The sequence below is a fragment of the Bufo gargarizans genome, chromosome 1, assembly GCF_014858855.1.
Source record: "Bufo gargarizans isolate SCDJY-AF-19 chromosome 1, ASM1485885v1, whole genome shotgun sequence".
NCBI lineage: Eukaryota > Metazoa > Chordata > Amphibia > Anura > Bufonidae > Bufo > Bufo gargarizans.
Genome location: NC_058080.1, coordinates 99,318,357 through 99,340,172, shown reverse-complemented (window position 1 = coordinate 99,340,172; position 21,816 = coordinate 99,318,357). Strand labels below are relative to the sequence as shown.

Sequence of the window (21,816 nt, the reverse complement as noted above, 5' to 3'; positions counted from 1 at the left end):
TCCACTAGGTAATATTCAATACCATTTTACCCCATTGGTTATCCTCACATTAACCCATCAGTACGGTATTTATAAAAAAAAGTTGTTGAATAAATCGAAGTAATTTATGTAATTGTGATCCAAGGGTCATCAACCTCTGATCACACAAATTCATGTGCATCAGATGTGTCAGAAGGCAGCACAGGTTGCTCAATGTCTGTCCCCAGTTCCGAATCAAACCGTGCCCGCCATTTCCTATGTAACACTAGAGAAAGAGGAAGAATCAGTGAAAATATAAGTCTTATGATCAGTCCAAGTTCTGACAACTGAACTGTATCACTCAGACAGACATCTCCCACCAGAGCGATGTGGCAGGCATAGAGTATCACAGGTCACATATCTGGGACACTGGTCCACCTCCATGCATATCCATCACCACTTGGATGGCTGTATAGTCTGCTTACCTCGATATTAAACACTCCAAACTAATATACATTATACAAACTGTGTCAATAGGGCAAAAAAGGTTTTAACCACCTCAGCCCCCCTAGCTTAAACCCCCTTAATGACCAGACCACTTTTTATAATTCTGCACTACACTACTTTTACGGTTTATTGCTCGGTCATGCAACTTACCACCCAAATGAATTTTACCTCCTTTTCTTCTCACTAATAGAGCTTTCATTTTGGTGGTATTTCATGCCATTTTTACTTTTTTTGTTATTTATCGAAATTTTTGCAAAAAAAAAATAAAAAAAATCTTTTTCAGTTGTAATTTCTTTAAAAAAAAATACATTTCTATATACATTTTTCTCAAAATTTATTGTTCTACATGTCTTTGATAAAAAAAAATGTTTGGGTAAAAAAAAGAAAATGGTTTGGGTAAAAGTTATAGCGTTTACAAACTATGGTACAAAAATGTGAATTTCCGCTTTTTGAAGCAGCTCTGACTTTCTGAGCATCTGTCATGTTTCCTGAGGTTCTGCAAAACCCCACAAATGACCCCATTTTTGCAAGTAGACACCCTTAGGTATTTGCTGATGGGGCATAGTGAGTTCATCGAACTTTTTATTTTTTGTCACAAGTTAGTGGAAAATGATGATTTACTTTATTTTTTTCCTTACAAAGTCTCATATTCCACTAACTTGTGACAAAAAATAAAAACTTTCATGAACTCACTATGCCCATCACGAAATACCTTGGGGTGTCTTCTTTCCAAAATGGGGTCACTTGTGGGGTAGTTATATTGCCATGGCATTTTAGGGGCCCTAATGCGTGAGAAGTAGTTTGAAATCAAAATGTGTAAAAAATGCCCTGTGAAATCCTAAAGGTGCTCTTTGGAATGTGGGCCCCTTTGCCCACCTAGGCTGCAAAAAAGTGTCAAAAATGTGGTATCGCCGTACTCAGTAGAATTCGGGCAATGTGTTTTGGGGTGTCTTTTTACACATGCCCATGCTGGGTGAGATAAATATCTGTCAAATGACAACTTTGTATAAAAAAATTGAAAAAGTTGTCTTTTAGAGAGATATTTCTCTCACCCAGCATGGGTATATGTAAAAAGACACCCCAAAACACATTGCCCAACTTCTCCTGAGTACGGCGATACCACATGTGTGACACTTTTTTGCAGCCTAGGTGGGCAAAGGGGCCCACATTCCAAAGTGCACCTTTAAGATTTCACAGGTCATTTTTTACACATTTTGATTTCAAACTACTTCTCACGCATTAGGGTCCCTATAATGCCAGGGCAGTATAAATACCCCACAAGAGACGCCATTTTAGAAAGAAGACACCCCAAGGTATTTCGTGATGGGCATAGTGAGTTCATGGAAGTTTTTATTTTTTGTCACAAGTTAGTGGAATATGAGACTTTGTAAGAAAAAATAAAATAAAAAAAATCATCATTTTCCGCTAACTTGTGACAAAAAATAAAAAATTCTAGGAACTCGCCATGCCATTCATGGAATACCTTGGGGTGTCTTCTTTCCAAAATGGGGTCACTTGTGGGGTAGTTATACTGCCCTGGCATTTTAGGAGCCCTAATGCGTGAGAAGTAGTTTGAAATACAAATGTGTTTAAAAATGCCCTGTGAAATCCTAAAGGTGCTCTTTAGAATGTGGGCCCCTTTGCCCACCTAGGCTGCAAAAAAGTGTCATACATGTGGTATCGCCGTACTCGGAAGAAGTAGGGCAATGTGTTTTGGGGTGTATTTTTACATATACCCATGCTGGGTGAGAGAAATATCTCTCTAAAAGTCAACTTTTCCCATTTTTTTTATACATTGCCCAACTTCCCCCCCCCCCCCAGTATAATAAACATTGGTGGCGCAGTGGGAAGTGCCAATGAGGGTTAAAAAAATAAATAAAAAATTAACTCACCTCCACCAGTTGATCGCGCAGCTGCCGGTCTCCTGTTCTATCTTCAGGACCTGTGGTGACGTCACTGAGCTAATCACATGGTCCATTACCATGGTGATGGATCATATGATGTACCATGTGATGACCACAGTGATGTCACCACAGGTCCTTTGACAGGTCCTGAAGAAAGAACAGGAGACCGGCAGCTGCGCGATCAATTGGAGGAGGTGAGTTAATTTTTATTTATTTTTTTAACCCTCATTGGCACTGCCCACTGCGCCACCAATGTTTATTATACTGGGGGGGGGGGCGCTCTGAATGTTTATTATACTGGGGGGGCGCTCTCAATGTTTATTATACTGGGGGGGCGCTCTCAATGTTTGATATACTGGGGGGGGGGCGCTCTCAATGTTTATTATACTGGGGGGGCGCACTCAATGTTTATTATACTGGGGGGGCGCACTCAATGTTTATTATACTGGGGGGGCGCACTCAATGTTTATTATACTGGGGGGGCGCACTCATGTTATAAGGGAAAATAACACAGTGAATAGACTTTCATCTTAGCAACCAAGCGTGATAATCGCACCGCATCCACACTTGCTTGCCGATACAATGCGATTTTCACGCAGCCCCATTAACTTCTATGGGGCATGAAAACGCACAACATAGAGCATGTTACGATTTTCACGCAGCGCACAAGTGATGCGTGAAAATCACCGCTCATCTGCACAGCCCCATAGAAGTGAATGGGTCCAGATTCAGTGCGGGTGCAATGCGTTCACCTCACGCATTGCACCCGCGCAGAAATCTCACCCATGTGAAAGGGGCCTAAGGGTGAATAGGACAAGGGTTCCAGCCCCTAAGGGGGCTAATAGTAAGTGAAAATAAAACACAAACACTAAGGCTACTTTCACACTTGCAGTAGTGTGATCCGGCAAGCAGTTCCGTTGTCAGAACTGCGTGCCAGATCCGCCGATCTTGATGTGACTGAAAGCATTTATGAGATGCATCCGGATGCGGATCCATCTCACAAATGCATTGCAAGAATGAATCCATCTCTCCGCTTGTCATGCGGACAGACGGATCCGTCTTGTATCTTTTTACACATTTTTACCGGCATGCGCAGACCGGAAGGACGGATCCTGCATTCCGGTATTTTGAATGCCGGATCTGGCACTAATACGTTCCTATGGGGAAAAATGCCGGATCCGGCATTCAGGCAAGTCTTCAGTTTTTTTCGCCGGAGATAAAACCGTAGCATGCTGCGGTTTTATCTTTTGCCTGATCAGTCAAAATGACTGAACTGAAGACATCCTGATGCATCCTGGACGGATTACTCCATTCAGAATGCATGGGGATATGACGGATCAGTTCTTTTCTGGTATACAGCCCCTGTGACGGAACTCTATGCCGAAAAAGAAAAACGCTAGTGTGAAAGTACTCTAAAATATTAAGTTTAAATCCCCCCTTTCCCAATTTTACATATAAAAAATATATACAATAAATAAACATATTACATAGCGCTGCATCCGAAAAGTCCAAACTATTAAATTATTAAATAATATCTCCTATGCGGTGAGCATTCACCATTTTTTAGTCACCTTGTCACCCCAAAAAATAGGATAGGACTGTTCTATTATGGGCCGAACGTTTCATAAAATGCGAAATGCACGTGGCTTTTTTGCGTGGTATTGAGTATCGCAATACTTTTTTATGGTGATGAAAGCGAATCAAAATTTTGGTATTGAAACAACCCTACGCCGATCTGATCGGCGTAGCGTTGTCACGATACCAAAATTTTCATTCGGTTTTGATTTGGCGACTAAAAATTTAATTTGGCTCCTAAATTTTTCAGTTCAGGAGCCAATGGCTACTAGGTATTTTTTTTAGTCTGGAGCCCTGCTATCAGAGGCCGGCGCAGGCGGCGCGATGACGTCATCGCGCCGCCTGAGCCCTGAGCCGTACACAGCGCGGGACACAGGCCAGAAGAGGCCTGCATCGCATCGCTGCCAAGGAGGTAAGTGTTTTTTTTCCTTTTTTTTTCTTTTTTTTTCTGTACAATACTGATGGCTAGTGGCACATGATAGGAGAGGCCCTATGGCTAGTGGCACATGATAGGGGGGGCCGCCTATGGCTACTGGCACATGTTCATGGGGGGCCGCCTATGGCTACTGGCACATGTTCATGGGGGGCCGCCTATGGCTACTGGCACATGTTCATGGGGGGCCGCCTATGGCTACTGGCACATGATAGGGGGGCCCTATGGCTACTGGCACATGATGGGGGGGCGCCTATGGCTACTGGCACATGTTGGTGGGGGGCTTAGGCTACTGGCACATGATTAAGGGGCATCTATGAGGGCACATTTCACTGGCACATTATTGGGGGACATCTATGGGGGCACTTCTTACTGGCACATTATTGGTGGCACTATAGGGGCATCTACTGAGGCCACAAAGAACGGTTATTTTATATGGGGGCTCTGTATAGGGGCATTTTATACTGGGACACATTGTGGTGGGTACTATGGGGAAGGGGGGAGAGGACTACTACGGGTGCACTGAAAAGGGGTATTTTATGCTTACAAATTATGGGGGACACTGAGGGCATCTACTGGCGCACTATATATCGGGCATTTTATACTGGTACATTATGGGGGGCACTAGGGGGGAGAGGAGCACTATGGGGGCATTTACTGGGGTCACTATATAGGGGTATTTTATACTGGCACATTATAGAGGCACTATGGGGACATTAGCTCAACTGGGGACATTACAGGGGGGTATTTTTTGCACTGACACATTATAAGGAGAATTATTTCTACTGGGGGGGCATTATGGTGGGTTTTATTACTCCCCCATGGTATGACCCCCTAGTAGCAGCACCAGCCTCTCCCTGCTCTGCTATCCCTCTGCCCCTTCTCCAAATACTTATTATGAAATCTTTCTCATTAGGATAAAACACAACATCAGCTCCGCCGAGCCCCCGGTCAAAGTGTGGAAGTGGCATCCGAGATCCCCAAGGGCCAAGCCAAGAAATTGTAAGTGTTCATATGAAATATGTTTGTTATACACATATAGCCTACACTGTCAGGTGTCACCCAGGGGGGGTGACACCATTTTCTACCGCACCGGGTGACAACAGCCCTAGCAACGCCACTGTATTAGGGTTATTCCTGCAGTATATAATTATTTTGCTAGAGGTAGTTGTGCATTGTGTGTGTGTGTATATATATATTACTCTTTTTGTGAGGCAAACATCCGAAGTTGATTCGCATAAAACTTAGTTTCAATACTGTATAAAGCAAGCGCTCCGTATAGTATTAGAATGTATTGGCTCTGATGAGCCGAAGTTATTACTTCGCGAAGTCTCGTGAGACTTCGCATAATAACTTCAGAAACTGATTCATACTGTAAAAAAACATTTCCCGAACTCTGGTTCGGTTCCAAGGTACCACTTTCATGTTTCATCCGAAGTCGATTCGCTCATCCATATCTATCACCTAAATATGTGGCTCTTCAGCATCCTTTTCACATTTTAGAACGATCTATATACTGTAACTAAAATTTCCTATCAGGGCTACTGCCTGCAGCAGAGCTGGGCAATTATGATCAAAATCTCGATTAATTGAACATTTTACCTCGATTATGATTAAAGGGGTTCTCCAGGAAGAAAATAAAAATACTTAAAAACTGTATTACTTTATTATATATATATATATATATATATATATATATTCCCAAATACCTTTCATTAGTTATAATGGCTCCTTTTTGTCTAGGGAGCAATCATCAGGAGAAATAAAATGGCTGCCACTCTATTAGTACATATAAATAATGATAATCCCTGACAAGCAGAGCAGAGGGGAGTGTGAGGCAGCTTTTTACCTCACTGTTGTAAAGTATCTTTTTATGCTGTGTGATTAGGACAGGTTTTATATGTACTAATAGGACACAAGACATGTTATTTGCCCCGATGATTGCTCCCTAGACAAAAAAAAAGGCATTAGAACTAATGAAAGGTGTATGGGAAAATGTTTATAATAAAGTAATATTTAAGTATTTTTTTTTATTTTTATGAATGATTATTTAATTTTTGTTTTGCTTTGTGTTTTGCCCTTATAGTTTATTGTTAACAGTTAGAGCAGTGGAAGGAGGGGGGGGGGGGGCAGTTGGAGCAGTGGGGGGGGGCATGGGTGCAGATGGAGCAGTGGAGGCAAGGCGAATGTAGTTGGAGCAGTGGGGGGCAGATGCAGTTGGAGCATTGCAGGAGAGGCAGGCTCAGCTGGAGCATTTGGGGGGAGGTGTATGCAGTGGGGAGGAGGCAGACCCAGTTGGAGCAGTGGAGGGGAAGCGGATACAGTTAGAGCAGTGGAAGGGAGGCGGACACAATTAAAGTGAGTGGAGGAGCCTGACGCAAACATCTAATGAGCAGGGGAGGGGAGACTCCGGGTAAAGCAATGCCAGCTGGAACCAGAATAATTGAAATACTTGACATAGGCAAGATTAAGATTATGTCGATTTTGATAAAAAAATATAAAAAATTCCTTTAATCACTGGGCCCTAGCTTGCAGTAAGCGATTTTCTGAATTTAGATTGCTGATAGCAAGTCACAAGTTTCATGAGGGTGGGCTAGGTTCGGAGAAGGTGGGTGTGATTTCATATGCCTACTGGAATTCCTCTTAGTATAGCCTAACAGATACCTAAAATCAGAATCACTCAGTGTACACCAAGGCTTTTAGATAATCCATCCCCATCATTAGATACAGGCTGTGATACGTCGAACAACATTGAAGGGCAGCCTATATGCTGCAGTTGGATTCTCATGACAAAGGCAGTAAATTTGAAGTTCCTCATCACCATTCCTACTTGTAAAGGGAGCAATTGTAATAGTATACAGGTCCTTCTCAAAAAATTAGCATATTGTGATAAAGTTCATTATTTTCTGTAATGTACTGATAAACATTAGACTTTCATATATTTTAGATTCATTACACACCAACTGAAGTAGTTCAAGCCTTTTATTGTTTTAATATTGATGATTTTGGCATACAGCTCATGAAAACCCAAATTTCCTATCTAAAAAAATTAGCATATTTCATCTGACCAATAAAAGAAAAGTGTTTTTAATACAAAAAAAAGTCAACCTTCAAATAATTATGTTTAGTTATGCACTCATTACTTGGTCGGGAATCCTTTTGCAGAAATGACTGCTTCAATGCGGCGTGGCATGGAGGCAATCAGCCCGTGGCACTGCTGAGGTGTTATGGAGGCCCAGGATGCTTCGATAGCGGCCTTAAGCTCATCCAGAGTGTTGGGTCTTGCGTCTCCCAACTTTCTCTTCCCAATATCCCACAGATTCTCTATGGGGTTCAGGTCAGGAGAGTTGGCAGGCCAATTGAGCACAGTAATACCATGGTCAGTAAACCATTTCCCAGTGGTTTTGGCACTGTGAGCAGGTGCCAGGTCGTGCTGAAAAATGAAATCTTCATCTCCATAAAGCTTTTCAGCAGATGGAAGCATGAAGTGCTCCAAAATCTCCTGATAGCTAGCTGCATTGACCCTGCCCTTGATAAAACACAGTGGACCAACACCAGCAGCTGACATGGCACCCCAGACCATCACTGACTGTGGGTACTTGACACTGGACTTCAGGCATTTTGGCATTTCCCTCCCCCAGTCTTCCTCCAGACTCTGGCACCTTGATTTCCGAATGACATGCAAAATTTGCTTTCATCCGAAAAAAGTACTTTGGACCACTGAGCAACAGTCCAGTGCTGCTTCTCTGTAGCCCAGGTCAGGCGCTTCTGCCGCTGTTTCTGGTTCAAAAGTGGCTTGACCTGGGTAATGCGGCACCTGTAGCCCATTTCCTGCACACGCCTGTACACAGTGGCTCTGGATGTTTCTACTCCAGACTCAGTCCACTGCTTCCGCAGGTCCCCCAAGGTCTGGAATCGGTCCTTCTCCACAATCTTCCTCAGGGTCCGGTCACCTCTTCTCATTGTGCAGCGTTTTCTGCCACACTTTTTCCTTTCCACAGACTTCCCACTGAGGTGCCTATATGCTGCACTCTGGGAACAGCCTATTCGTTCAGAAATTTCTTTCTGTGTCTTACCCTCTTGCTTGAGGGTGTCAATGATGGCCTTCTGGACAGCAGTCAGGTCGGCAGTCTTACCCATGATTGCGGTTTTGAGTAATGAACCAGGCTTGGAGTTTTTAAAAGCCTCAGGAATCTTTTGCAGGTGTTTAGAGTTAATTAGTTGATTCAGATGATTAGGTTAATAGCTTGTTTAGAGAACCTTTTCATGAAATGCTAATTTTTTTAGATAGGAATTTGGGGTTTTCATGAGCTGTATGCCAAAATCATCAATATTAACCCCTTAGTGACCAAGCACATTTTTTAAAAATTGCATTTCAAGAGCTAGAACTTTTTTGTTTTTTCATAAATGTACTTGTATGAGGTCTTATTTTTTGCAGGACAAGTTATAGTTTTTAATGCACAATTTTAAGTTTATGTAATGATTGATTAAAGCCAGCCATTTAGCTAAAACCCCCTTTGTTTACGTCAGTAAAAACATGTATGGGTGGTCACTAAGGGGTTAAAACAATAAAAGGCCTGAACTACTTCAGTTGGTGTGTAATGAATCTAAAATATATGAAAGTCTAATGTTTATCAGTACATTACAGAAAAGAATGAACTTTATCACAATATGCTAATTTTTTTAGAAGGACCTGTACAACTATTAGATAAACGGACTCCAACACCAGCATGGCTGGAAAGCTACTATTTAAAAAAAAAAGCTATTCAAAGGAAAGCCTATTAAATTAGATTGTATAGACATGGCACAGTGCCAACTGGACATGATAATTGCAAGGCAATATCGTTAAATCTTTGCTATGGAAACACAGATTTGCATAAATTAGTATTCATGGAAATTTCTATGACTCTTTATTAGGCACATCAAGATTATGAACATGTTCCTATTCATGTTTTCATCATTCAAGTTATTCTTTCACTTCTTTGTTACATTTTTTCCCGAGCTGTCTCTCAATAGTCTTGTCCATCACCAGCACAAATTGCAAGCAAGGCCTTCTCATAGTGTCCTGAAGCAAAGTGCTGAAAAGGAATTTATAATAGGTTATTTTGGTTCTTACATTATCCTCATTGATATGATTTTTATGCGGACTGTTCAAAGCTTACAGTTTCCCCAAGTGTTGTCACCTAGCATTCTTAGATTTTGTGTCACATCTTAAAGATTCTAGGCCCCAATGCCATTTATTATGTTTCTCTGCCTAAATGGTAGAAGGGGCCTTTGGGCTCCCTCAGGTTCCAAGCACAGATACGACTGCTACAATTGCAAGCCTTATAACTATGCCCTGCTTTGATTCCTGAAAGAAAATCTCTATAATTATGCAATCATGCAGGATTAAAGGATATATCAATTTACTGCATATCTAGATGATGCTAAAAAGGTGACCTTCACCATCCTATCTGTTGTATCGTAAAAACTGATATGCCCCATATAAAGGAAACATTTTCTAAGTATGTTATTAAAAAAGATGTAAAAAAGTACTTCACAAATGTCAAGTACTTTATGCAAATGACATGATTCCCTGCAGGACTTGGGTCCAAACTTCTGGGCAATGGAGTACTGGCATGCCAAGTGGTGCACCCATAACCATCCTGATGGCATACAGCATCGGAGCCGCAAGATCTCCTTAGTCCTGATTAGTCTCAAGCAAATCATAGCTCCGAAGTCGACTTGTTCAAAAACTTTGATTTTAATTAAAATGTATGGTGTACAGAGAAGTATTAAAAGCAAAGTTGAATCTATGATCCAAAGCTCGTCTCCCTCAAGACTAGTCCTGATGTTTCACTGGAAGCATTTATACTAGACCAAAGGTATCCACGTAACTGAAAGCATCGGGTAGGGTTGGGATACAATATCTTTATTGTGGATGCAAATATTGTATGCCAACCCTGCCTTAAGTATGTTCCTGATCCGAGCAGCATGCAGACCTTATTTCTTTATCCACTAAATTCAAGTTACAGGTCGGCCGGTATGGCACCTGACCGGCCTTGCTGCAAGCCCGTGGAACACTCTCTTCCTCTGCTCTGTCAAGTGTTTTGCCTTCTGCACAACCCAATAAGATAAGACACTTGGCTTATACAGTGTACCTTACACATATAGTCCTCCCTATGAGTGCTTCTCTTTCCTATTCCTCCATTAGGGAAGTGGTCATCAGCATGCGGGAGGTATGGGGAGCGGTGAGGGAAATGCTACACTAACTCTAAACAGCCTTCTTGGTCTTCTTCTGGGCTCCGTTCTTTACTGTGTTCTGACTGCATACAGCGTTAGGACGTATTGCACCTAGGCACACACTGTGACCTGACACTGCTATGTCAGTTCACAGTGCAGTGCTGGATAAAGACCAGGGAGTGGTAAGTCAGTTGCAGAGCTGTCCGGAGCAAGAGAGGTAAGTATATTTATTTATTTATTTTGTAATGTCGGATCTGAGGTCCGATGGAGGACTGATTTGAGGCTGATAGTGGTCTTACCTGAGGCTCTGATCTGAGGCTGATAGGGGTCTGATCTGAGGCTTATGGAAGCTGGGGGGTCTGAGGAGGGGCTGATCTGAGGCTGATGGAGCTTGGGGGTCTGATTTTTGAGGTGTGATGAAGAATAGAGGTCTGATTTGGGGGTCTGATGAGGATTGGGGGTGTGATCTGAGGTCTGATGAAAAATATATTTTTTTCTTATTTTCATCCTCAAAATCCTAGGTGCCTCTTATAGTCCAGTTACTAATACGGTTATAGGGTGGCCAACTAAAGTAGCCTGCCTCCAATATCACAAACACTATCTTCAACTTCAATGTTGAAGAGCTGCAAGAAGTAGCAGACAACATAATCCAACGTGCCCAAAGATGCATAGATGTGAACGGGGAACACTTGCAGCATTTTTGTGACTTGTAGGTAATAATAAAAAAACAAAAAAACAATCCACTTGATTATTTATCTTGTCAGACGGGCTACTTTTCGGTTGGGCTACCCTGTAGTAAGTTCTAGGCAACAACCTAATATTGGCTCATGGGTGACAAGCTGATGAAATCAAGGTTTTTGTCACTACTTTATTCTTCCTTCAGTGAGGAAAACATAATGTTGACACCTGGTTCCCTTATAGAAGTCAGTATCTCATTTCCCTATAGTGTGTCCTTTATACTATTTTTTCCTTATATTAAAAAGTTTATTTTAGCCTCTTATTGAAGACATAAACTTTAGAAATGAATGGGTAGACAAGTATCAGCAGTGCCACATGAAATTAGCAGGGTTCTTGCGTATATAGTGTGGATTTTAATATCTAGCGTAACATCTCTTTGCAAATAAAAAAAGCCAAAAGAGACGTTTGGATTTCTGTTTGCTGAAAAGTCTTACTAAATTAGATGGGAAAAAAAAGTAAATTTGCTGTTTTAATAGCATTTGACATTTTACATATGCGACGTGCTGCAAATCAGCAACATGGGCAAATAGGATTATTACCCCTTCTAGCTAAAATGTGCTGCAACTGAGATGTTTTATATTAGGAAATGACAAAAAAGCAACCTATAAATCTTTATTGTGAATTAAATATGTGATGAACACCATATGGCATTTGTTGTATCGACAATAAACAGTGCAGGAAGCCATAGAATGAAGATCTGGAGAAAAAGAATGCTTCTTTGTATCCTCTCTACATAAAATCCTAATGTAATTCTTCCGCATTATTTGCAGATAGGAGTAAGCTTAAGGAGTTCAGAAAGTGCTGACTTAAAGGGGTTAGACAGGCCCTTGTTTTATGCCCTATTCTAGTATGTTTAGCTGATAGAGGGGGCCCTCAAAAGTCACTTTGTTATCTACTTATCTACACTGTGGAAATAAAATTATATTGCATTAACTAGAATTAGAGTTACTTTTAAGGCTACGTTCACATCTCCGGTAAATGTTTCCGACAGGCTGTTCCGGTAGAGAACAGCCTGCCTGTGTACACCAGATCCGGCATTGCTGGATTCAACAGGAACGCTTGTTAGCGATAATCTGCTGCAGATTACTCGATGAACGAGCAAACGCTTGTTCTTCAGGCAATCTGGATTTTTAAGCATACTTAAAAATCATTGTTTGCTGGCAGCAGATCATGCTGTATAATCACGATCTGCTGCCCGCAAACAATTAGTGAGTATGGGGATGAGCGATGGTATAACGATTGCGCCTCAATATGCTGTGGAGGAGATCGCTGCATGTAATAGCAGCAGTCTCCTCCACTAACAAACAGGTGACTGCCGGGAAGGAACACTTCCCTCCTGACAATTGCCTGCTACATAGCTGTATGTAATATAGCCCTGAGCTCCACAGGCGTTCTTTCCCCACGGCTTGGTTTTTGCTTTGTCAGCTGTTTGACCTTATACTTGGGACAAAAAATAAAAAATTCTAGGAACTCACCATACCCCTCACGGAATACCTTGGGGTGTCTTCTTTCCAAAATGGGGTCACTTGTGGGGTAGTTATACTGCCCTGGCATTCTAGGGGCCCAAATGTGTGGTAAGTAGTTTGAAATCAAAATCTGTAAAAAATGACCTGTGAAATCCTAAAGGTGCTCTTTGGAATGTGTGCCCCTTTGCCCACCTAGGCTGCAAAAAAGTGTCACACATCTGGTATCGCCGTACTCAGGAGAAGTTGGGGAATGTGTTTTGGGGTGTCATTTTACATATACCCATGCTGGGTGAGAGTAATATCTCTGCAAAAGACAACTTTTCCCATTTTTTTATACAAAGTTGGCATTTGACCAAAATATTTATGTCACCCAGCATGGGTATATGTAAAATGACACCCCAAAACACATTCCCCAACTTCTCCTGAGTACGGCGATACCACATGTGTGACACTTTTTTGCAGCCTAGATGCGCAAAGGGGCCCAAATTCCTTTTAGGAGGCCATTTTTTGACATTTGGATCCCAGACTTCTTCTCACGCTTTAGGGCCCCTAAAATGCCAGAGCAGTATAAATACCCCACATGTGACCCCATTTTGGAAAGAAGACACCCCAAGGTATTCAATGAGGGGCATGGCGAGTTCATAGAAAAAAAATTTTGGGGCACAAGTTAGCGGAAATTGATTTTTTTTTTTTTTCTCACAAAGTCTCCCTTTCCGCTAACTTGGGACAAAAATTTCAATCTTTCATGGACTCAATATGCCCCTCACGGAATACCTTGGGGTGTCTTCTTTCCGAAATGGGGTCACATGTGGGGTATTTATACTGCCCTGGCATTTTAGGGGCCCTAAAGCGTGAGAAGAAGTCTGGAATATAAATGTCTAAAAAATGTTACGCATTTGGATTCCGTGAGGGGTATGGTGAGTTCATGTGAGATTTTATTTTTTAACACAAGTTAGTGGAATATGAGACTTTGTAAGAAAAAAAAGACAAAAACAAAAAAAAAATATTTCCGCTAACTTGGGCCAAAAAAATGTCTGAATGGAGCCTTACAGGGGGGTGATCAATGACAGGGGGGTGATCAGGGAGTGTATATGGGGTGATCACCCCCCTGTCACTGATCACCCCTCTGTCATTGATCACCCCCCTGAAAGGCTCCATTCAGACGTCCGTATGTGTTTTGCGGATCCATGTATCCGATCCATGGATGTGTGGATCCGTAAAACACATATGGACATCTGAATGGAGCCATACAGGGGGGTGATCAATGAGAGGGGGGTTATCAGGGAGTCTATATGAAGTGATCAGGGGTTCATAAGGGGTTAATAAGTGACAGGGGGGTGTAGTGTAGTGTAGTGGTGTTTGGTGCTACTTCACACAGCTACCTGTGTCCTCTGGTGGTCGATCCAAACAAAAGAGACCACCAGAGGACCAGGTAGCAGGTATATTAGACGCTGTTATCAAAACAGCGTCTAATATACCTGTTAAGGGTTAAAAAAATCGCATCTCCAGCCTGCCAGCGAACGATCGCAGCTGGCAGGCTGGAGATCCACTCGCTTACCTTCCGTTCCTGTGAACGCGCACGCCTGTGTGCGCGCGTTCACAGGAAATCTCGGCTCACGCGAGATGACGCCAATCGGCGTTAGTGTGACCTGGGAGAGTCGCCGCAATGACGCCTTTCGGCGTTAGCATGGCGGCAGGTGGTTAAAGGGGACAAAAATGATTTTTATTTTTATTTTAGCACAAGGCCACAACATAAAATGTGAAAGGGTCTGAACAGTTTCCGAATGCATTGTATTACTGTGCATAGGGAGAAGGTTTCAATCATTGACTGAAAAGCAGGGCTGGGTAGAGGTATACTCGTTGCCTGCCAATACGAGGGCCCACTGCACATTTCCAGCCCTGTAACTAGTACATTATACATTTGTTAGAAACTACATTATGCACACATAAAAGACAACACTGGAATCAGCATGTCTGTGATTTGGTCAGTGATTTCCATCAGTGATTCCTAGCTAAAACCAGGAGTTGAGCCTACAAAGAAATAAGGTATAATGGGAAGATTTGCACCTGTTCTGTGTATTTGACCTGCACTTGGTTTTGGCTCACAATCATTGATGGACATCACTGACCAAGCACAGACAAACTAACATGTTAACTAGGACTTATGCTGCCTGTTCCAGTGCTGCTCTGGTCCCTGCCGCTGTCCACTTCCTGTCATGGCTTGACCCACTGGAAATGCCTGCTCAGCTATTCACTGACTGAGGCAAGTCATTCAATGGCTTCCAGAGGTCAATGCAGAAACCCAAAAGATGGAGTGAATATCATGTGAGAAAGACTCCATTGTCCTTGTGGCAATAACATGGTAGGTACTTACAGTGATTTATTTAGGCACTAACTGATGATAAAGGGAGATAGAAAAAGCAGTATGACCAGAGAAATAAATTTACCTTAATGTCATGGTAGAGGGATTTTCCATATCTCTCCTTGTATTTCTGCCTAATAGTCAGGAGATCTATTTCACTTCTAGCTATGATGGTCCTTATAATTGTTTTATTGTGGAAACCAAAATCCTAAAGTGAACAAGGGACAAATCCATGTTACATATGACAGTATTGTACAGCAACTTTACCACAATTATTACAACTTCATCATTCAGATGAACGTGTCCCCATGATATTAAACAGTCCAAGTGTGGGAGCCTCTCGGTTGACTAACAGGCCTTATGCAAATGGTCGCCCTAAACAAGTTCAAGAGGATACCACAACAAGTAATTAAAGCGTACTGATACTGAGCCACACCAGGTAGCACCTTCTGTACAGAAAGATAGACTTTTGTAACTCAGTGATACACAGTCCGTTCTTCCCCTTAAATACAAATACGTTGACAATGTCTGTAAATGTGGTTGGGTGATGATTAATTAGATAATTAGATCAGTATCTGTATTTACCTATTGGCAGGAAAATTGTCTCTTGGGTCTGAAACCTTAATCCACAAAAAGTTTTCTACATCACTCTTTTTTCTCTGCTCTAATTTTTTTTCTTTTTCTGAAGTATCATTGTAAAAACACAATGCCATCTGTGATGAAGTGTGATTCATTCTGCCTGCTATATAAGTGCTAAAACTCTGTGTATTGTATAACGGTCACGAAGAGGCTTTATGTATTGTTGGTTGCTTAAAGGGGTTGTGTCACAAAACATATACTACCAGCTCCTTGATCTGAATACTTTTGTAATTGAATGTAATAACATTTTTTGTATAATTTAGTATTCCGCAAAATGTATCTGTATAGTGCCACCTGCTGTTTGATCTTTTCCTTACTATTTTGTCTTTCTCACTGAGCTGCTGAGGTGCCAAGTTTAAATCTTGAACTGCAACCAGTCACATGTTCTGTTAGAAGCTGTGTCAGTTACAGAGAGAGATAGAGAGAGAGAGAGAGAGCTGCAGCAGAGAGGACATGCCCCCTGAGCTGCCAGGCTGAAGAGAGTCTTGCAGAGCAATTGTAGAAGTGAATTTGGAGATCTCTGGATCAATGTGAGGTACAGGGCTGGTTATAGCTTTGTTAGAAAGGTATTGTCATGTACTATATGATTTCTATTTTTGACATCAATCATGGCATAACCCCTTTAAGTGCTCCCTATATTATATATTGGTCGATAGAAGACAGCTGTATTGTAAAGTAGTGTTAGAGGATATTTTATCAGTATATTTAGCTTAGGCAGGGTACTGTGTATGGAAACTTATTGGCAAAGCACTATGGGTAAAAATATGCAAAGAGGTATCTCCCAGGGGAAGAGAACCACCTCGCTAGTGCCACCTTTTGGAAGTGTCTCCCTATGAGTCAAAGTCCGTTTTTTATTTTTTATTTTTTTAGCAAGCCTTGGGACATAAGGGAAAATAGCTAAGCCAAATATCCATCCGCAGACAGCTGTTTCGGGGTGCTTGCCCCTTATCAGTACAGAGTAGGAATCTGGCTGGCTGAGTACCATGCCTTGGACACAGCTTAGGCAGGGTCTCCTTAAAGAGCCAGCTGCATCCTAGGCATCGCACTGAGCCAGACAGAATCCTACTCGGTACTGATGAAGGGCAAGGACTCTAAAACAGCAGATGGTTATTTGGCTTGTTTTTTTTCCATTGTCATGTTGCAAGGTTTGTTAAAAAGTTGGACTTTAACTCATAGGGAGCCACTTTTAAAAGATGTCGCTAGCAAGTGATTTTTTTTTAAATCTTGGCCAACCCCATACAGTATGTTTAATCACTTGATGACAGGAGGTTTTCACTCCTTAACAGAGTTTTCTCATAAAACATTGTAAGGGACAAACCAATTTCGGCTTTCCTATTGGATATTTGATTAAAATTGGGATCAGAAGTGGGCCCCAGTGATCAAGTCCCATAGTTTTATGACGTATTCTATTAATTGTTCATATAACACGCTGATGGGGATACATTTTTAATCAGCAGAGAATTATTATTTTTTTTAGCATATACTGCTTTTATGATTATATATATACACTCACCTAAAGAATTATTAGGAACACCATACTAATACGGTGTTCGACCCCCTTTTGCCTTCAGAACTGCCTTAATTCTACGTGGCATTGATTCAACAAGGTGCTGATAGCATTCTTTAGAAATGTTGGCCCATATTGATAGGATAGCATCTTGCAGTTGATGGAGATTTGAGGGATGCACATCCAGGGCACGAAGCTCTCGTTCCACCACATCCCAAAGATGCTCTATTGGGTTGAGATCTGGGGACTGTGGGGGCCATTTTAGTACAGTGAACTCATTGTCATGTTCAAGAAACCAATTTGAAATGATTTGAGCTTTGTGACATGGTGCATTATCCTGCTGGAAGTAGCCATCAGAGGATGGGTACATGGTGGTCATGAAGGGATGGACATGGTCAGAAACAATGCTCAGGTAGCCCGTTGCATTTAAACGATGGCCAATTGGCACTAAGGGGCCTAAAGTGTGCCCAGAAAACATCCCCTACACCATTACACCACCACCACCAGCCTGCACAGTGGTAACAAGGCATGATGGATACATGTTCTCATTCTGTTTACGCCAAATTCAGACTCTACCATTTGAATGTCTCAACAGAAATCGAGACTCATCAGACCAGGCAACATTTTTCCAGTCTTCAACAGTCCAATTTTGGTGAGCTTGTGCAAATTGTAGCCTCTTTTTCCTATTTGTAGTGGAGATGAGTGGTACCCGGTGGGGTCTTCTGCTGTTGTAGCCCATCCGCCTCAAGGTTGTGCGTGTTGTGGCTTCACAAATGCTTTTCTGCATACCTCGGTTGTAACAACCATGCCACGCTCAAAATTGCTTAAATCACCTTTCTTTCCCATTCTGCCATTCAGTTTGGAGTTCAGGAGATTGTCTTGACCAGGACCACAACCCTACATGCATTGAAGCAACTGCCATGTGATTGGTTGACTAGATAATCACATTAATGAGAAATAGAACAGGTGTTCCTAATAATTCTTTAGGTGAGTGTATATGTTGGTAAGGCTGATTAGTCAGCCTGCATTTGTGGGAGGGGCGGAGGCTCTTCATATACGAGCCACACCCTCACTCACAGGTGTGTGTTTTCAGGTGCCTTCAGGGGTCTGACCAATGGTTGCCTGTCCACCTGTGCAGCTATGCTTTTGAATGACTCATATCTTTACCTGCTTGCCAGCTTATGTTATTAATTTTAGTTAATGTCCGTTATTATCTCCATTTTCTGTCACGTTTCCCTTCGTCTTTTCAGGTCCTGCAGTTGAACTATTGGGGTCACCTTCCACGTCGATCAGGTCTCGTTCCTAACGATATTTCGCCTTGCATGTTTATTCAGGCCACGTAGTTTATCTTGGGTATCACCTGCCACATTGGTCAGGCTCATGGTTTAATTCACGTGCACCTTATTCATGTCACTTTTCATAGTTATAATTCTTAAAAAAAATAAAATAAAAATCCCAATGGCTTCGGGGGCCCGACGACTGCTTCGGCCCCATGGCTTCGGGGGCCCGACGACTGTTTTCAAACCTGCTGGGCTGATTGCCTGGTTGGTTGTCCATCTGGGCATCTAGGCTGATTTGGCCCCTATGTATCGCACACATACCTGCTTCCCTAATTTCCTAATAATCCATGTTGATCGCTCCATGTTGATCCATGGCTTCGGGGGCCCGACGACTGCTTCGGCCCCATGGCTTCGGGGGCCCGACGACTGCTTCGGCCCCATGGCTTCGGGGGCCCGACGACCTGCTTCGGCTCCATGGCTTTGGGGGCCCGACGACCTGCTTCGGCCCCATGGCTTCGGGGGCCCTACGACCTGCTTCGGCCCCATGGCTTCGGGGGCCCGACGTCCTGCTTCGGCCCCATGGCTTCGGGGGCCCGACGACCTGCTTCGGCCCCATGGCTTCGGGGGCCCGACGACCTGCTTCGGCCCCATGGCTTCGGGGGCCTGACGACCTGCTTCGGCCCCATGGCTTCGGGGGCCCGACGACCTGCTTCGGCCCCATGGCTTCGGGGGCCCGACGACCTGCTTTGGCCCCATGGCTTCGGGGGCCCGACGACTGTTTTCAAACCTGCTGGGCTGATTGCCTGGTTGGTTGTCCATCTGTGCATCTAAGCTGATTTGGCCCCTATGTATCACACACATACCTGCTTCCCTAATTTCCTAATAATCCATGTTGATCGCTCCATGTTGATCCATGGCTTCGGGGGCCCGACGACCTGCTTCGGCCCCATGGCTTCGGGGGCCCGACGACCTGCTTCGGCCCCATGGCTTCGGGGGCCCGACGACCTGCTTCGGCCCCATGGCTTCGAGGGCCCGACGACCTGCTTCGGCCCCATGGCTTCGGGGGCCCGACGACCTGCTTCGGCCCCATGGCTTCGGGGGCCCGATGACCTGCTTCGGCCCCATGGCTTCGGGGGCCCGACGACTGTTTTCAAACCTGCTGGGCTGATTGCCTGGTTGGTTGTCCATCTGTGCATCTAAGCTGATTTGGCCCCTATGTATCGCATACATACCTGCTTCCCTAATTTCCTAATAATCCATGTTGATCGCTCATTTTATGTTTTGACCGCAAACTGGTCCGGTTCGCCCTACAGCATTATTGTCATGTCTTACGCAGATATTTCGTCTTTCTTTAATTGTTCATGCCTTCGTTCAGGTCCTGCCAGAGGAAGAACAAGTAGGGCAATTCGCTCTAGCATTTCAGTCTCTGATCGTAGTCGATCATATCTTGTCAACCAGGTCCCCGCGCAAAGTCTTTGCCTTTTTACCACGACCAGGAATTCATTTTCGCCAGTAGCTTCATTGCATTGCATTCCCTCACGCATGGGAGGGCATAGACAGAATCTTGTATATTATGGCTTCTTGCCCCACTAACCTCCGACTCCCTACAACCACGTTGAATCGGATTTTGGACAAGGTCCAGCATTTTCTCACGGTAGAAGATTCAGATAGTAGGTCGGTCTTCACGTCTCAAGCGTAAAAACAATTCTCAGGGGCGCACAGTAGAACAACGCGCGGATAGCTGTTGTCTGGGTAACTATTCAAGGATTCTCTTCCTATCTACATGGTTCTTTTTGGCCCTCATTCCTGCATAGTCTAGGCAGTTAGGTTTTGGTCCCACGATCTCCTGACGCTAGGGCATTGCCAGTACTCGCACTAGAACCAAACTTTACAAGTTTCAGTTGGTTTTTATGATCCATTTCACAACGTATTCTCGGTCCTCCATTCCGATTTGGTGCAGTATCCGCAATATTGAGCATCATGTCTCTGGCCTTGTCATCCACAAGATGGGTTGTAGGTTTCCTACTGGTCTTGCCTCACACACCCCGAACTTTCGCTCTAGATCCTGGATGCCTTGCAGTTGGCTTGGGGATCAGTTGCCATTCAAATTCCTTTTCTACCCTACTTGGCTTGGTTTTTGCCCACTTATAGGCCTACCCACGATCATGGCTTAGGGCACACAACAAGCCATTTAGTCAGGTCAGCTAAGACACGCCTAGCTGGGTTAGGTTGTTCCCGTTGTTTTCTCCCTAGGGTTCTTCGGATACCTCTTGGCCGTAGCCATGACCACAAGTTGGTAAGGCTGATTAGTCAGCCTGCATTTGTGGGAGGGGCGGAGGCTCTTCATATACGAGCCACACCCTCACTCACAGGTGTGTGTTTTCAGGTGCCCCACCCTCCCTCCCTTATCTTCTCATTTCCACAGGGTATGCCCACTTATAGGCCTACCCACGATCATGGCTTAGGGCACACAACAAGCCATTTAGTCAGGTCAGCTAAGACACGCCTAGCTGGGTTAGGTTGTTCCCGTTGTTTTCTCCCTAGGGTTCTTCGGATACCTCTTGGCCGTAGCCATGACCACAAATATATTTATATATTATTATTTTTTTTGCTTTTTTGTTTTAGGCATCTTGCACTTGTGCATAAGTGCATGATGCCTAAAGTGTTTCTTCAAGAGCATAGCATAGCTCTGTAGTATGAAATATGAGGAAGCATATTACAATGTATTTCTTTTTTTTTTCTGCTGGATTCAAAAATGCTGTATTCCTCCATACTGAATTGATATATAAGTTTAGTAGGACCCCAAAAACTTCCATCTGTGCCATATCACAGCTTTTTACTTGTCAGATATTGTATGGATCTTTAAGAGCCGTCTGTACAGAGATCTAGAAGGGTTATAAATGCCTTAAGATCAAAAATCTGCAGTCAAGTAATAGTTGTGTTCATTACAACTTTCAACACCAGGTGGCAGCAAAGTCCATGCATTAGGTGAATACTGTAGATGTAGAATTTGCAAACTAGAATTTTCTAAAGCAATTGTGTATTGCTTATATCTTCTTAGAACAAGTCACTATTATCCTTAAAATATCATTTTACAGCTAGTGCAGTGTAGTAATGGACTGGATGAGCCACGTGACTTGTATCCAATGTATTATATTTTTAGATTCTGTACCACCTGGTAAAACATATGGCTCAACACTGTTTTAATTCATCTGTTGTCAGTCA

General features: G+C 43.1%; 1 protein-coding gene across 1 annotated transcript in view; it reads right to left on the bottom strand.

Annotated features, from left to right (window-relative positions):
* Window positions 1–9,386: 9,386 nt before the first annotated feature.
* The window catches only part of ANXA10 (annexin A10), a 147,804-nt gene continuing 135,374 nt past the window's right edge, over window positions 9,387–21,816 (bottom strand). Inside the window, exons 11-12 of the mRNA XM_044276203.1 lie at window positions 15,251–15,373; window positions 9,387–9,455 (exon numbers count right to left, since the gene is read on the bottom strand). Coding sequence (XP_044132138.1) covers window positions 9,387–9,455; window positions 15,251–15,373 — 192 coding nt within the window. The remainder of the gene's footprint in view (window positions 9,456–15,250; window positions 15,374–21,816) is intronic.